Here is a 15,557-nt window from a genome sequence, read left to right as displayed (position 1 = left end):
TATCCTGAGATCTTGCTGGAACTCCCTTATTGTAGGTGGGGTTTTTTTGTTTGTTTGTTTTTGGTGGCATGCGGGATCTTAGTTCCCTGACCAGTGGTCAACCCTGTGCTCCACCCCCGCACACCCCCAGCCCCCGCAGTGGAAGTGCGGAGTCTTAACTACTAGGCCGCCGGGAAGGGCCCTGTGTTTTTGGTTTTGTAGATGCCTTAGGATCTCCTACACAGACAAGCATGTTATCTGTATGATAATGCTGACATCCGGGTCCAAACCTAGGGATTCTGATGTAATCCATCTGGACATCAGGATTTTTAAAATCTTCCCTCTTGATTCTAATAGGCAGTCTAGGCTGAGAAGCCCTAGACCACCCTGCCTACCTGCTCTGCCCCTGGGGACCTGTCTTGCTGTCAGGCCGGCATGGTTATCAGGCTTGAGTTTCTGAGGAACTGGCCCCTCTCAGCCCAGAAAAAACAACCAGGCTGTGATGGATTATCAACCAGTTTTAATGAACAAAAAATACTGATACGTATAAAAAGGTATTTTTGTCTGTCACTTAAGTGTCCCTATTTCCTAGATGGGAAGTGTCTTGTCCATGGACTTGAACGCCTGTTTCTCCCATGGCCCTAGCGTCTGGGTGCATGGGGCTCTGTCAGGACAGGGCAGGAGGTGCCCACGTGAGGGGAAGGTGTGTGGCCCCTGTTGGGAGCTCTTGTCGGCTCTTTCACAGAATAGAAATTGCCTTGTCCTTGGCCTGAGAAGGCCGCCAGTTAGACTGAAAGTAAAGTAACTGCTGCAAAATGGCTATAAACCCAGGTTCCTTATGTGAGGGGGCTGACCTTCATCCTGGAGCTCAGGTTCCTTATGTGAGGGGGCTGACCTTCATCCTGGAGCCCAGCCCTCTGCCTGTGGTCCTCAGTTTAGGGCAGAGCTGTTCTCAGATGCACCTTCTGGCGTGTAAGGACCCTGCTCGCCAGCAGTACAGCAGACAGGTCTGCACCAATGCAGCGTGACCGGGAAAGGACAGTGTTGGGGGGAAGCTTTAGGGGAGTGTCTGGAGGTGGGGCCTCGGGCCACCGCCAGTCGGCGGAGGAGGGAAAGGAGCAGCTGAGCTCAGAGCCCTCCACGTCCTGCCTCCGAGTGTTCGTTAGGGTGAAGCAGCACGGCCGCGGCTGCAGGGGCCAGGTGAGAGCGCGCACTCTGGTACCAGGGCCGGGGTGACGTCAGCGCCGGAGGCAGAGCAGGGTTACAGGCCACCACGCCAAAAGCTGAGTGGGCTGCAAGCAATCCCCAGCACCCAGGTGCGTCCCCCTACAAGGGGAGCCACCAGATGGCCAACCAGAGGGCAGCGGGCAGGCCTGTCTGAAGCCTTCGACAGAGGGCACAAGGTTTCCCTAAAACATTAGCTCCAGCTCGTCGGCCTTGGAGCTTCTGAGGCAAGCAGGCTGGGGCTGGCCTTCTGTGCAGGGGTGCTCAAAGCCGTCCAGCAGCCCCCTCCAGACGGCCAGGCACGGAGGTCCCTGGAGAAACCTGCACCCAAGGGCATCTGCTGCTGGCCATGCATCGAGTCACCACCTGGTGGCAGGAGGGCCCTGGTGGAGGGCAGAGCCTAGCCGCCTCCTGGACCGGGGACCAGTGGGCACCGAGGAGCCCTGGCACCGGCCCCAGGGAGCTCAAGGCTGTTCCTGTGCTGCTCCGTCCTGGGCCCCCATGCTCCTCCGCTGCCCCTCGTCTGGACCCACTTTGTTTCCTGCATGCACCTGCCACCCCCAGGTCCTCTGCGTCAGCCCCCAGCTCGCGCCCCGGCGGGGGCCGGCTCAGCCTGGGACAGGAAGCCGGGGAGGCTGGTCTGACAGGGCTGCCTGGAGGCACGGAACCAGCCCTGAGTGGGGAGTCGTGACCAAGGGAGGACCAAGCGGGTGAGACACGTGAGTGGCACGGGGGCGGAGATGACAGGATGGAATGGTGGCTGCGAGTGGCCCTGAGGATCGGCTGTTGTCGGCACCGGGTATGGGGGTGCCCCACGTGGGCCTGCAGTGCTTCCCAGATGCCCCACTGCCAGTCCTGGGGCAGCTACACTGGGGTCACTGAAGCCTGGGGACTCTCCTCCCCGGAGCTGCCCACCCCGCTTGCGCTCACTGCATTCTCACGTCCAGCCCGGCCCCGGAGAGCAGCAGCACCTTCAGGGCTCTGCAGTGGCCGGGCTGCACCGCCTCGTGTAGAGCCGTGTCCCCTTCCTGTCGAGGTGGGGGCGGTGTCCTCCTCACCTTCGCTTCCCCGGGAGGGTCAGGTCAGCAGCTACTGTCGCTGAGCTCAGGCTGCCTTAGTCGTGGCCCCCAGGGGCGGAGCCGCCCCAGCCCGGGACAACCAGACGCCTACCTTGTCCTGTGTGTCAGCGCAGGCCCCGCAGGCGAGGAGGTGCTGCAGGCAGTCACGGTGTGCGGGGCCATGTGCAGGGCCGTGCCCCAGATCTAAGGGAGCGGTGAGGCTCAGTGTCATTCCAAGCTGGCAAGGCCGTGTCCCAACCCCAGGAAGAGCATCGGGCCGCCCCGCAGCCTGTGCCCTCCCCTGGTCCCGGGCATTGACCCGGGCGCCCCAGTTAAGCAGCTGTTTGAGGATGTCCAGGTGCCCTCCACGGCAGGCCCAGAACACAGGGGTCCCGTCGGGCTGCAAAACAAAAGCACCAAAGTAACGCTGACCTGCAGAGATGCCAGGCGGGGGGTCTGCCATGGGGATGGCCCTTCCCTGGTTCTCACCAAGTCCCGAGCGTCCACGGTGGCACCCGCCTCCAGCAGCTTGTTCACGAGCTGGCTGTGACCCTTCGGACAGGCCCAGTGCCAGGCCATGCGGTGGAGCTGGGGTGCTGCGGACGGGAGTTAGCTGCAGGGAGCGCAGCCACCCCTGGAGGTCCCACCCGCAACCCCATTCCCAGAGCTGGTGCCCTGAACAGAGCTGCTTACTCCCCCGTCGTGTGAAGGGCCTCTCCCTCCAGACTCAGGAGGCATCATGGGACCCATGCCCCATAAAACAGAAAAGCCCTGCAGTTTCCTAGGCTCTGACTGGACCACGCTGAAGGCCGCATGCTGCACCCACCCTCGCTACCTTGTCATGGGCACTGGGGTCCCCTCTGTCAGGTACTTGTCAGTCAGGGCCTCCTGGTTCTCAGCAGCTGCCTGCAGGAATGCATCCAGGTCCACGGGCTCCAGCTGGGCCAGGGGCTGCAGCTGGATAAGTTCAAGGACGAGATCAACTCACTCCCCACACTAGGCCTCCGGGACACAGCCTCACCAGTCTAGCCAAGGGGTTCCAAATAGCTGGCGGAGGACCAGCGCACTGTGGGCTTATACAAACAATAGATTTAAACGCTTGCCCCCAGGACTTCCCTGATGGCGCAGTGGTTAAGAACCCGCCTGCCAATGCAGGGGACACGGGTTCGAGCCCTGGTCCGGTAAGATCCCACATGCCGTGGAGCACCTAAGCCTGTGTGCCACAACTACTGAGCCTGCGTTCTAGAGGCCACGTGCCACAACTACTGAAGCCCGTGCGCCTAGAGCCCGTGCTCCGCAACAAGAGAAGCCACCGCAATGAGAAGCCCGCGCACGGCAATGAAGAGTAGCCCCCGCTCGCCGCAACTAAAGAAAGCCTGCACGCAGCAATGAAGACCTAACGCAGCGAAAAATACATTAATTATAAAACAACAACAAAAAAACTTGCCCCCAGAAGATTCTGACTGCAGGTATGGGGCGGGGTTACGGATTGACTTGTGTTCCGCTCCCCTGCACAGGTTCATATTGTTGTAGTCCTCACCCCAGTACCTCAGAACGTGACCTTATTTGGAAATGGGGTCATTGTAGCTGTAATCGGTTAAGATGCCGTCATACTGGAGTAGGGTGGGCCCCGGTACAATACGAGTGGTGTCCTTATTGAGAAGGGATAGACCTTTGGACACAGGCATGCAGGCAGGGAGAAGGCCACATGAGCTCAGAGGCAGAGATCGGGGCGACGAGGCCACAAGCCAAGGAACACCACCAACCCCAGAAGCTGGGGAGAGGTGTGGACGGATCCACCCCCAGAGCCTCAGAAGAAGTCAACCCTGCCTGCCGACGCCTTGATCTTGGACTTCCAGCCTCTGAGACGACCATAAATAGCTGTTGTTTAAGCCCTCAGTTTGGGGTACTTGGTTCCAGCAGCAGCCGTGGAAAACAACGCTGGGGGCGGAGGGCCCCCTGGTGCGGGCTGTGCAGCGGCGGCAGTGTCACTCCTCCCCAGGCCTCCCACAGGGACGGGGGGGGGGGGGGGGGGGGGGCGGGGCTCCTGCTCAGGCACTCCAGCCCTGGTGTGACACTCCCACGCACCCGCCTTCCTGCTCACCTTGACCTCAGGCTCGGGTGCCCTGGCGGGGACTCTGCATTTCAGTCGCTTTTCTCTCCTTCTTCGAACCAACGTTTCCAGGTCAGCCAGGCTCTCCAAGTTAGCTCTGGGACTGCTGAATCTTTCATGCTGGGGCAGAAAGCGGGCAGAAACAGGACCACGCCAGCCACTGGCTGCTGGCCACGGCAACCCTGGGGCAGCTCTTGGTGGTTCTAACCCTCGTCTTCCCAGCCGCAGGAGAAGCGCCGCGCCCAGCCTGTCAGACCCCAAGCCCCGGGCTCGTGGCCCCCCTGCTCCACCTGCCCGTGCCCCCTGCCCCCCGCCACTCACTCTCCTCTCCTCGTCCAGTTCCTGCCTCTCCCGGGCCTCGGCCTCCAGGATCAGACATTCCGTGTCCACGTCCCAATTCTTTCCTTTCGACTCTCTCCAGTTACCTATAGGAACAGACAAAGAATCAGAAAAATTAGGAGGAGCCCTTAGAAAACAACTGTGCCAGACAGGGGAGTCCTGCCAGGAGCTGACGTACAGAGACTAGCGATCTGGATGTGGATCTGAGAGCTGGCCTGACCCCTCTCAAAGCTCCATGGCAGAGCGAGCCCCGCCGGCTCCCTGACCCCCGTGCTTGTCGCTGGCTCTCACCACCTGCAGCAGCGCCCGAGGCCCGGGGGCTGGCTGCTGCTCACTCTGTCCTGTCAGCAGGAACCCTGCGGACGCCACATCTATTTATGCTGCTGGGCTGCGTCCAGGTGAGCTCAGGGCCTCCCTCGTGGGTTGTTGTCCTTAACATTCCTACCCGATCACACTACACTGCCACCTGACCCCAAGCCCGGGGGACAGAGGAGGTGCCTCCCGGATAAAATTCTGAATTCCTACGTTCAAATTTTGGCTCTTCATGAAGCTATGTTTCTTCATAATAAAATGGGGTAAAACTAGCACTTACCTCTTGGAGCTATAAAAATGAGATGACTACCGGTGCTGTGCTTAGGGCAGAACCCACCAAACAATGGTCCATTCTTTTCTTCCTCCCCTGGCCCCCAGCCCCGTGATTCAGCGGCTGGGGAGCCCCGAGGAATAAGCACGTTGAGGGGAGAGAAAAGGCTGGAATGATACGACGGCAGAGCCCAGGGCTTCCAGCCACGTAGAACTACATTCCATTCCCTTCTAAAGCAAAATCAGGCAGCCTAACACTTCCTGGGCCCTGCAACCCACCTCCCAGCAGCGGCTGTCCTGGGCTGCGGCCAGTGGGGCTTGTGGGGCAAAGTGACGCCCCGGGCCTCGCTACCCTCCACGCCCCATCCCCCACAACAGACGTCCCAGAGTGTCACTGGTGTGCCTGCTTTTCTCGCTGCCCAGGGAACTCGAGCGCCCTCCTCCTTGTCCCCAGCCAAGGCAGCCAGACCCTCCAGACCATTGCCCCAGCAAAGACCAGCAACGCAACTGAGCTCAGCCGGCACCCAGCCACACTTGTGTCTTCCGGGGTAACCTGCCGCTTCCCGTTCCTCTTTGGCCATCACAGTCCAGGGCAAAACCCACTACATTCAAGGATTTTCTCATCTACCATCGCCAGACGCCTTTCTCACCGTGTCTCTCTCTTGCTCCTTGGCCCCTCACCACCTCACACGAGAACTAGGCAGACAGGCCGGAAAAGTACTACAGGTTTCTACTCCTAAAACCTCCTCAGGCACCAGAAAGGAGCTGCCCGGCCTCTGCGTTCTGCTGAGACGGTCTGGGGGTGCCCAGACCACTGCCCGGGCCTCTGCTGCATGTCCTCACCAACTGCTGGATGCTGACGAAGTCCGTGGCCTCCCCCTGCTCGTCACGCCCCCGGTGAGAAGAGCCGAGCAGCTCAGCCCTTTTATAGGAGAGCTGTCGGGGGCCGGGGGGGCAGGGCAGCGGCTCGGGCCCCGGCCAGGCAACTCCGTGGCTCCGTAACACCCACCAAAGTACCGGTGTGAGCACACAGCCCACTGCGGGCGTGGGAGAGCGAGCTGTTTTGAGCTGCATCAGTTGCATCCTCAGACACCCTGCATCCTGCACCTGTGCCATCCCCCGCCCCCCCGCCCCGCCACCACACACCTACTCAGAAGTGATTCAACCAATAAACACACATCCTGGGCGCTGGGCCACCAGCCCAGGTTCCGGGGGAAATGGCTCCCATTCTCCTAAGTGCAGATGCCCTGGAGAAAAAGTGAGCCGCCACGTTGCTGTAGGTCTGGCTGCCTGAGACCCTGGGAGACCCGGCCCAACTGCCCCGGCAAAAAGACTCCTAAAGAGGACCTCTAAAGCACAGGCACAAGTGGCCGACCTCTGCCTCAAGACGCTTCCTGGCTGCTACAGGAGGAGATCAAGGGATTTCCCAACTCCCGGCCAGAGGCTGCCTGGGCTGCTCTTGGTGGTGGTTTCCTTCCCCAGACACCCACCCTGCTCCCTCACCACTGTGACGGTCAAGGTCGACGATTAAGCTAGGCCACCATCAGAAGCCAGGCCCAGCCCGTCATCAGCCCCTCATGCCTCTTGAAGAGCCTCCCACGGCCAACACGCACGTCCCCCACCAGGGACCTGGTGGTGGACCTGGGCACGGAGACGCCCTTCACCAGGAAGGTGAGGTTCAGATCCGCTGCAGGTCCAAGTACGAACGTTAACCATTAATCCAGTTGCAAAGCAATCAGTCTGCAGCTACCAAAGCCAAACTTCCTAATTCTCCCTAAGACACCAAGCACGACTTCCACCCAGCTGTGCCTTGAATTCTGCCTTGACCTTCTAAGGGAAATCTGATTGCTCGTGTCACTCCGATTCTGGAGTCTTACTCACTAGCTATCAGATTTCCTAGTGAGTAAGACTCGGAGCACCATGAGCAGAGATGACCAGGACGAGCCAGCGGGAGGGAGAACCGTGGATCCAGGGCAGCCCAAGGCCCCACCACAGCTGGTTTCTTGGTGACTGCTTCCAAGCCCAGCGGCCATGGCTCAAGGCCCCAGCCGCTCCACAGCACGCGGGACCCTCCCGGACCGGGGCACGAACCCACGTCCCCTGCATCGGCAGGTGGACCCCAACCACTGAGCCACCAGGGAAGCCTGAGCCCCGAGCTTTCGAGAGAAACTCCATCCTTATGCTCCAGGGTGTTTCTGTCAAAGGTGATTCTTGCCGGTGGTCCTGAGGAGGGAAACGGTTACCTGGAGGAGAGTGAGGGGAAATCGAATGAGAACAGGCAGGACTTCAGCTCTGGACTCCACTGCCTGCCACACAGAGACTCCTCTCCTCCAACGTCCGAGGGCGGGGGCACCGACAGGCTGCATCAGAAATTCTCAGCAGAAGACTTACTGGTATTCACATGAAAGTAATTGGTATTAACTTAATACTGGTATAACTTATCAAAGAAAAAATTTACTCCTGGTAAAAACTCCAAACATAGCAAATGAAGCTCAGGACACCCTTGGTTAAGTACTCTTGCCGTGGAGCCCGGGGAAGCCATGGGTACAGTTTAACACACAGCTTCCTCACGTTCCTCCTGTGTGTTGTGTGTACGCACCTACATGTTTCTACATACTTTACGTAATCACGACTCAGCACTCTTTCCACATTAGCATACGCTGTGCTCAAAGTGCCGGAACCTCACCGTCCCCCTGCTGCAAACACCTAGGTTATCTCTGCAATTGTTTTTTTTTACGTTACACCCCATGCTCCAATCCAAATTTTTGAAAATGCCTCTGTAAATAAACATCTTTGGGGACTTCCCTGGCGGTCCAGTGGTTAGGACTCAGCGCTTCCACTGCAGGGGGCGTGGGTTCGATCCTTGGTCGGGGAACTAAGATCCCGCAAACCGCTCAGTGAGGCAAAAAAAAAAAAAAAAAACCCAAAAGCACACATCTTTGTGCACACAGATGAATATTTCTCTAGGGACCTACAGAGAAATCAATGTATTGGCCCCGTTCACTTAAATGTTAATAGATACCGCCAAACTGCCGTCCACACCGGCGGTAACCAATTTCCACGAACAGATAAAAACAAACACAGTTAAAACAAGGAACAGCATCAAAGAGAAAAGAAAAAAGATATATATAATTATGTACATCTATACATAACAAAGGATCAATATCCAGCATACAGAAATAACTCCTATGAATCAAAAAAGAGAACAATTTTAGATGGACAAAGGGTACGGACAGGAAGGTCACAGAAGACAGGCGTTCAACCTCACCAGCAATTAGCGATGCAACCAAACAGCAGCACCGTGTAGTCTATCAGACGGTTGAAATGAATGAAATTAGTATAAACGCAAGTGCTGGGCAGGTTCTGGGGAGGTGGGAGATCCCATACACTGCCCGCACGGTGCCGGGCGCCCTCCCCAGCACTCCCCAGATATTCACTCGTCTCACCCCCGTGTGGACTCCGAGGCAGCCCCACTGTAGTCACTCCCACCTTAGAGATGAGGACGCAGGGGACTTCCCTGGCGGTCCAGTGGTTAAGACCGCGCTTCCACTGCAGGGAGCGCGGGTTTGATCCCTGGTCAGGGGAGTTAAGATCCTGCGTGCCACGAGGCAAAAAAAAAAATGAGGACGCCGGACAGATGGGTAAAGTGACTTGTACTAAGGTCACTCGGCTAGAAAGCAGCTGTTCATTTGTCACATATTCCAGTTTCTTCTCATGCTTACATACTTTTGTATCTTCAGATTTGGGTCTTTGCTCGAAATTTATTTTTGTGCGTGGGATGAGGTAAGGATATAACTTTATTTTTTCCAAACGGAGAGATGTTTCCACATGAACTAATTTAGAATACGGTCACTTGTCCAGGCTGGAGTACTGGCAGCCCCACCAAATCGCCACCCTTGCTTCCCCAGTGGCCAGAATGGGGCTCTTCCGGGGTCCTCCAGCCTCAGGATCCCACCCTGCGGCTCGGGCGCTGACCGAGGCGGGGGCTTGGAGGGCTAGTCCGTGTACCCCACACGCAGCCCGTGACAGGAGCGGGGAGACTCAGCTGGCCAGCAGGTCCCGCAGGTCGCTGTTGCAGGGCAGCAGGTCACAGGCGAGTCGTGCCTTCCGGTCCCGGACGGCCTTCAGGGCTGGGCTGTGTTGCAAGAGGAGGGAGCAAACGTCCACGTGACCCTTCTCGGCGGCCTGTGGGGAGAGAGGCCCGGATCAAAAGCCGTACCCCACTGGGCCCTGTTCTTTCTTGCTCCACTTCTGGGGCCCTTTTAGTCCGAGAAAAGGTCTCGTGGAAATGGAGGCGCTGGCCGTCAGAGCCGGTTTCCCCTAACCCCTGCCAAACTGCAGTGACGTGCTGCAGGGTGGCGGGGCACCCTGGTGCCACTTGGGCAGTCAGCTTCAGCTTTTCTTCCTTGTGTCCTTTGCTCAGTGGCCATGCTTCTTTGCCGAGGCCTGCACATTAAGAACAAGGACAGAACCTTGGATCTCTAAGCTCTTTACAAACATTCAGATTGTCTATAGGGTGCTGGGTGCCGTGGGCACAAGACACATCAGACACGGCCCCTGCCCTCTGGGAACTTTCAGATGAGCGGAGAGAAACAGGCCCAGTACCCAGCTTTCTCCTCGTCCCCTCGGAGATCAACGATCCCAATCTGGATGTCAATTTCTAACCTACATCCTCCAAAAGAGAAGTGTTAAGTGATTTACATAGATTATCTTACTTAACTTTTATAATAACCATCAGAGGTAGGAAGTATCATTATTTCCACTTTACAGACGAAAAAACTGAGGCTCATAAAAGTTGAGTAACTCGCCCAAGGTCAAAGAGCTAATGCGGCAGCATGGGGAATTCTAAGCCAGGTCTGTCTGACCTCGAAGTCCGAACTCTCAATAGCTATGTTGTATCACTATATTCCCTACTCCTCCCAAGAGACAAATTAAAGGGCTACGGGGGCTCCCGAAAGGTATCAAAGTTAATGTTAGTACCAAACACCATCTCAAATTTGAATCTAAATCTTTATTCGGCATAAATATTATCTTGATGAGTACAGACCTGGGATTCCCAATTCTACTGCTTCAACTCAGGCAATAGCGTGTTGTGAGCAGTCGTAAGATGAATTCCAAATAATTTCTGCCAAAAGAAAGTGCCAATGTTTGCAGAAGGAAGCAAGGGAGGGAGGCAAGCAAGCTGGAAGGAAGGGACGATTCACATTCCTCACACACATGCGTTCCCTCAATTTCTCGAGAATGCCGCAAGTCCGGGTGACACCAGCTAGGTCCATCCGTGGCAGTGTCCTGCCTATCAACACCCATCACGTGAGCCGTGGCAGTGAAACACTCAAGCCAACACCAGTTCAGACCACTGAGGAACGAGCAACCTGCCTTTCCGACCAGCAAGGGTCTCAAGATGAAACCACCCCCCAGCTGCTCACTCAGCACCTGAGCTCGGTGCTGAGGCCACGGCAGGAAACAGGGCCGATCCCGGCTGCCTCCAGTGAGACGGAGCTCACACAGGGAATCTCAAGGGGGAGAAGAGTCAGAAGTGAAGCAGAGTGCTTCCGGGCATCCAGGGGCGAGAGCTGTCCTCCTCTGAGGAAACGGGAAGGCTCTCTGAGGGCGTGATGTAGAAGCTTCAATCCACAAGGAAGGACAGACGCTAGTCAGAGGGAAAAGGGTGACGTGAGGCATCCGGATGGCAAGAGATGTGGTCTACGGCCTGCAAGTGATAGAGAAGCAGGTTCAAGAAACTGAAGACGACCGGCGGGGCAAGGGCAAGCTGGCAGGTAGGCAGGGGCTGACCCCAGAGGGCCTGTACAGCAGCGTAAGGACTTGGTAAAAGCAAGCCTCCGAAGGACTCGAAGGCATGGCTTGGTCAGAAGTGCTTTTTTTTTTTTTTTTTTTTTTTTTTTTTTGCGGTACGCGGGCCTCTCACCGTTGTGGCCTCTCCCGCCGCAGAGCACAGGCTCCGGACGCGCAGGCTCAGCGGCCATGGCTCACGGGCCCAGCCGCTCCGCGGCATGTGGGATCTTCCCGGACCAGGGCACGAACCCGAGTCCCCTGCATCGGCAGGTGGACTCTCAACCACTGCGCCACCAGGGAAGCCCCAGAAGTGCTTTTTAAACCATCACTCTGGGAGAAAATCAGTGGGGCTAAGGGAGGAACAGGTTTGCACACATAGGCCGTAAGTATGCATCAACTGCATCTCAAAGATGCACAAGAAATCGGTAAAAGCAGATGCCTTAAGGGAGGGAAGGGAAGACTAAGGGACCAGGGGTCGGGGGGAGGCGGGGCGGGGAGGGAAACTTGTGTCCACGGTAGACATTCTGTACTCCTCAAACCGTTCACAGCGGGTAGGTGTTTCTAGTCAGAAAACATTTAATTAAATGATCACTCCGATCACAGTGTGGAAAGCAGACTAGAGGGATAGGCAAGAGTGGGTGCAAGTTTCAGAAAACTCCGTGGAAAAGCACTGAGGACACATCATTAAGGGGAAGAAAAAAAAATGACGCCATACGTTTAGTTCTAATTTATGTGTGCAGGAGACATGCTGGAAAATTATACGTTAATCCTAAAGTGACCAGAGGTGAGCACTGAGGTTACAAACGATTTCAATTTTCTACTTTATGCTTTTCTGTTTTCCCCATGTTTTCTACAGTGAACGCATTATAACTTTTACTTTTTTATTTTTGGCCATGCCTTGCGGGATCTTAGTTCCCTGACCAGCGATTGAACCTGGGCCCACAGCAGTGAAAGCGCGGAGTCCTAACCACTGGACGGCCAGGGAAGTCCCATATTATAACTTTTCTAATGAGAGAAGATAAGTTCTTGCAACCTGTGAAACTTCCAAGAGGGGACCCACCTTGTGCAGACTGGTCATGCCGTCGTCGTCCACCAGCCTGGGATTGGAGCCGTGCGACAGCAGGAGCCGGGCGATGTCCGTGTGCCCACAGTAGCTGGCCCGGTGCAGAGCGGTGGCTCCCCCGTGGGTCTGGGCATCACACTTGGCCCCGCTCTCCAGCAGGAACTGGCACACGGCATAGTGCCCGTTGCGGCTGGCATAGTGCTGTGGGGAACAGAGCCGGGGTCAGGGGGCAGAACCCCGGCGGGGGGTGCCCCCTCCGGCACCTGGGTGACCAGGGTGAGCCTTCATTCCTAGCTTCAGTTGCCGCCACTGTAAACTGGGGATAATAACCACTCCTACCTCGCAGAATCCTTATGAGAACGAAGTTAAATAACTAATGCAAAGCACTTATGCTAATTAAAAAAAACTAGGTTCACGTGATGCTTAAACAGAAACCCTGATGGGAGAGGAGGAAGGGTGGGAGAAGAGAAAATGCAAACATCATCCCCTCCCCACCCCCAGAGGGCAGGAACCGGGTGAGGCTCATCCCCAGCTCACCAGAGCCGTGTAGCCGGCGGAGTCGGGCTGGCTGGGGTCCGCTGCCTTCTGAATTAAATCCTTCACTCGGCCCAGGTCCCCGTTCAGGGCTGCAGACCAGATTCCTGCAGAAGGACAACCTGAGCACTGAATAACACTGAATGACTGGGGGCTTCCAGCGCTCCCTTTACCTCCTGACCTCTTGTTTTCTCATCTATAGAATGGAAATTCATGGGTTCAACAAATATTAACACGAGCACCTCCTCTGTGTCAAGGACTGTGCTGGGTGCTGGCGACATCGCTGGGAGCAAGACAGACAAGGGGCTTGTCTAACCAGGACAGGAGACTGGGCAGACACAGTCACCCTTCTTCCCACTGCAAACACACCAGTGCTGGATAAAGTACTGTTTAAGATATTTGAATATACAGTCACAGTCAAAAGGAAGAACAGGACATTGCCAGGTGCCAGCGCAAAGTGAAAACCACAGCCAAAGTTGTTAACAGTCACCCCATCTGTGGAATCCCGAGAGTCCTCAGAACCGTCCCACAACTCAGGGGGCTTTGGCTGGAACGCCTGAGCGAGCAGCGTCTGGAGCAAAGTCGGCCGTGCGCACGGTGAGAAACCAGACAGAGCCAGGCTCTGTGCACAAAGCCGCGGGTGGCGAGTGCAGCAGCAAGGATGGTCTGGGGCAAAAGAGTTACCCCGCTGAGCCCACAGGTAGGGATGACATCGCCTGCCTCGAGGCCATCTCTGCCGTATCTCACGCCTGCAGTGCCCACACGCAGCCCCCCTGGTCTGAAGCTCCATGCCCTCGGGGTGGGTGCAATACCCTGGCTGCAGGCTCTGCTGCCCAGGAGCAGACCCGGGAGCAGGGCTGGGTGTCCCAGGGTCGCACCAGGTGAGGAGCCGGGCCCAGCCGCACCACTGGGGAAAGTTCCTGAAACCAAAGCCTGTTTCCCGACCTGCACGTGAGCCGGTGTTTCTAATGCCGAGCTCCCGCCGGGTCCCTGGCGGGCTCTCACTACGCGGGAGCGGTGAGCCCACCGCCCACCAACGCTCCGACTAGGTCCCCAGGCTGCCTCCCCCTCGGGGCCCCGGTTTTCGGCCACCTCCTTTGCCCTGGGGGCCTGGGGACGCCGGAAGGCGCCGGGCCGGTAGGGCCGCGCACCCGCCTCACCTCTCTCGAAGTCCATCTCGTCCAGCGTCTGCTGCACGCCGGGAGCCGCGCTGGGCCGGGAGCAGCAAGGGCCTTCGGCGCAGGGCCGCGGCACCGCCATGTCGCCCTACGCGCCCTCCCACCCGCCGGCGGGCGCGGCCGCGGGTAAGGTCACGGGCACGGGCGCCGGCGCGGCCTCGGCGAGCGGGGTGGGCGGGGCGGGCGCAGCGCTGCCCACCCGCCCGGCCTGACCACTCGGCGTCCGCACGAGCCACGGGGCCGACCAATCAAGCTTCTGGGTCTGAGCCCGGGAGCCAATCGCGGCGGTGGGGTTGGACCTGGGGGCGGTGGGTGCCTGGCCGCGCCCGCCCGAAGCGGCCACGCGAGGGCGTCCCAGGCTAAGCGGAGGCCGGGGCGCGCCCGCTGGAACCCAGGGGGGCGGGGGTGGGGTGGGTCGGGAGTGTTTATGTGGCGTCCTTCCAGGTTCTCTTCGTCCCACCGGGCTCCCCAAGGGCAGGGGGTCGCCGGGAGCACCCCAAGGTCCTTTCCCCCTTCTTTCCCCCACCACGCGGGCCCAGGAAGACGGGTCACCGCGGCGGCGCGGTGACCACTTGAAAGGCCGCGCGACACCCTCCCTCCTCTCGCCCCTCCTGCTCACTTTTTAAAACCCCGTGGGAGGCAGGTAGTCAAGACCTATCCTGTCGCTGGGAGCACCTGCACGTAGGCCCGGGGGGCAGGGAAAAGGGCCTGGAACCCTCAACCCCACAGTGGGCACCTCGTTTACCGAATCAACCTTCTTGTATCGAGACATTCTCTGGGCTGTGGCTTAGTGAGCGTGCGGGAAAAGTAGCGTGCTCAAGTCAGCAGATGCCAGCCCTCTCTTAACGGCAGGACGCCGGGCAGCAGCCTATTCCAGCCACAGCAGGCACCCCCAGACTGGTCAGGGGTACAGAGGACTGGCTGCCTCTGTGTGTGGGCGTGAATTATAGAACCCAGGCGGGGTCCTGTTTTTCTTACAAATATCTGGGCCCTGCACGGCTCCTTCCATAGGACAGGGGCTTGGTGCCCACCGGGTGGCAATGGGGAAAGTTCCCTATGGCGTGTAGCTGAAGCATTCAGGGCTAACGGTCTGGAGGGTAAAGGCTGGAAGTCATCTTTCCTCCCCTTAAGTTGGTTGGGAGCCCCATCCTCACACGAGCCAGCCCACACCACCTTAAGCTGCTTCTAGGAAGTTCCCCTCCTCGGCCCCCTCACTCCCATTTCCCCTTCCCAGAGTTCTGGGAAGCCAGGCCCCTCCCGCTCTCCTGCTTCTACTCCCCATGCCCTGACTTCTCCCTTTGGCCAGAAGCCAAGGCTGGCTCTCAAGAGGCTGTGGCCCTGGTCTGGCTCCCAGCCCGAACCACCACTGTGGGAAAACATTGGCGCCTGGGCTGTCCCCCCTCCAGAGAGGGGCACAGGCAGGAGGGGGACCACTGAAGGAAAGGGAGGCTGCCCCAGGACTGAGAAGGGGGGCAGTCCAGCCCCACTCAACCCACAGGGAGTGTCCCTCTTGGCACCCAGAAGGTTTTGGCCCAAATGTCTTGCCTCCGTGACAGGAAGTTTCATTTTCTCCATTTTATTTGTCCATATAAAAATACTCAAATATTTACAACAAATAAATACGTGGGGACACAATAAGTTACACTGTGAGAAGCCCTCCTCCTGGGGCTGGGAGAGGATGTGCCGCATCCACA

At 57.8% G+C, this 15,557-nt stretch overlaps 2 protein-coding genes across 2 annotated transcripts; both read right to left on the bottom strand.

Moving 5' to 3' along the window:
- Positions 1-1,107: 1,107 nt before the first annotated feature.
- ANKRD23 (ankyrin repeat domain 23) lies at positions 1,108-6,411 on the bottom strand. Its single transcript, XM_065891623.1, is given in 17 exon segments — positions 1,108-1,271; positions 1,755-1,816; positions 2,000-2,100; positions 2,145-2,231; positions 2,374-2,438; positions 2,441-2,465; positions 2,557-2,661; positions 2,751-2,849; positions 3,097-3,128; positions 3,131-3,218; positions 4,366-4,494; positions 4,583-4,588; positions 4,696-4,735; positions 4,737-4,785; positions 4,864-4,896; positions 4,980-5,069; positions 6,051-6,411. Coding segments are annotated over 17 exon segments (1,536 nt in total).
- A 2,925-nt stretch (positions 6,412-9,336) lies between these two features.
- On the bottom strand, positions 9,337-13,945 carry ANKRD39 (ankyrin repeat domain 39). Its single transcript, XM_065891596.1, has 4 exons — positions 13,846-13,945; positions 12,689-12,792; positions 12,149-12,352; positions 9,337-9,480 (listed from the first exon to the last, which is right to left on the bottom strand). Exons 1-4 carry the CDS (start codon positions 13,943-13,945, stop codon positions 9,337-9,339), a joined length of 552 nt encoding a protein of 183 aa, XP_065747668.1.
- Positions 13,946-15,557: the final 1,612 nt, after the last annotated feature.

The sequence above is a fragment of the Phocoena phocoena genome, chromosome 14, assembly GCF_963924675.1.
Source record: "Phocoena phocoena chromosome 14, mPhoPho1.1, whole genome shotgun sequence".
Lineage (NCBI taxonomy): Eukaryota > Metazoa > Chordata > Mammalia > Artiodactyla > Phocoenidae > Phocoena > Phocoena phocoena.
This window is presented reverse-complemented; position numbering and strand designations above follow the sequence as displayed.

Coding starts and splice junctions, on each gene's coding strand:
- ANKRD39 (XM_065891596.1), bottom strand. CDS start 13,945: ATGGCGGTGCCGCGGCCCTGCGCCGAAGGCCCTTGCTGCTCCCGGCCC. Junction 12,793..13,845: donor CGAGATGGACTTCGAGAGAG/GTGAGGCGGGTG, acceptor GTCCTTCTGCAG/GAATCTGGTCTGCAGCCCTG. Junction 12,353..12,688: donor CCGCCGGCTACACGGCTCTG/GTGAGCTGGGGA, acceptor TGTTCCCCACAG/CACTATGCCAGCCGCAACGG.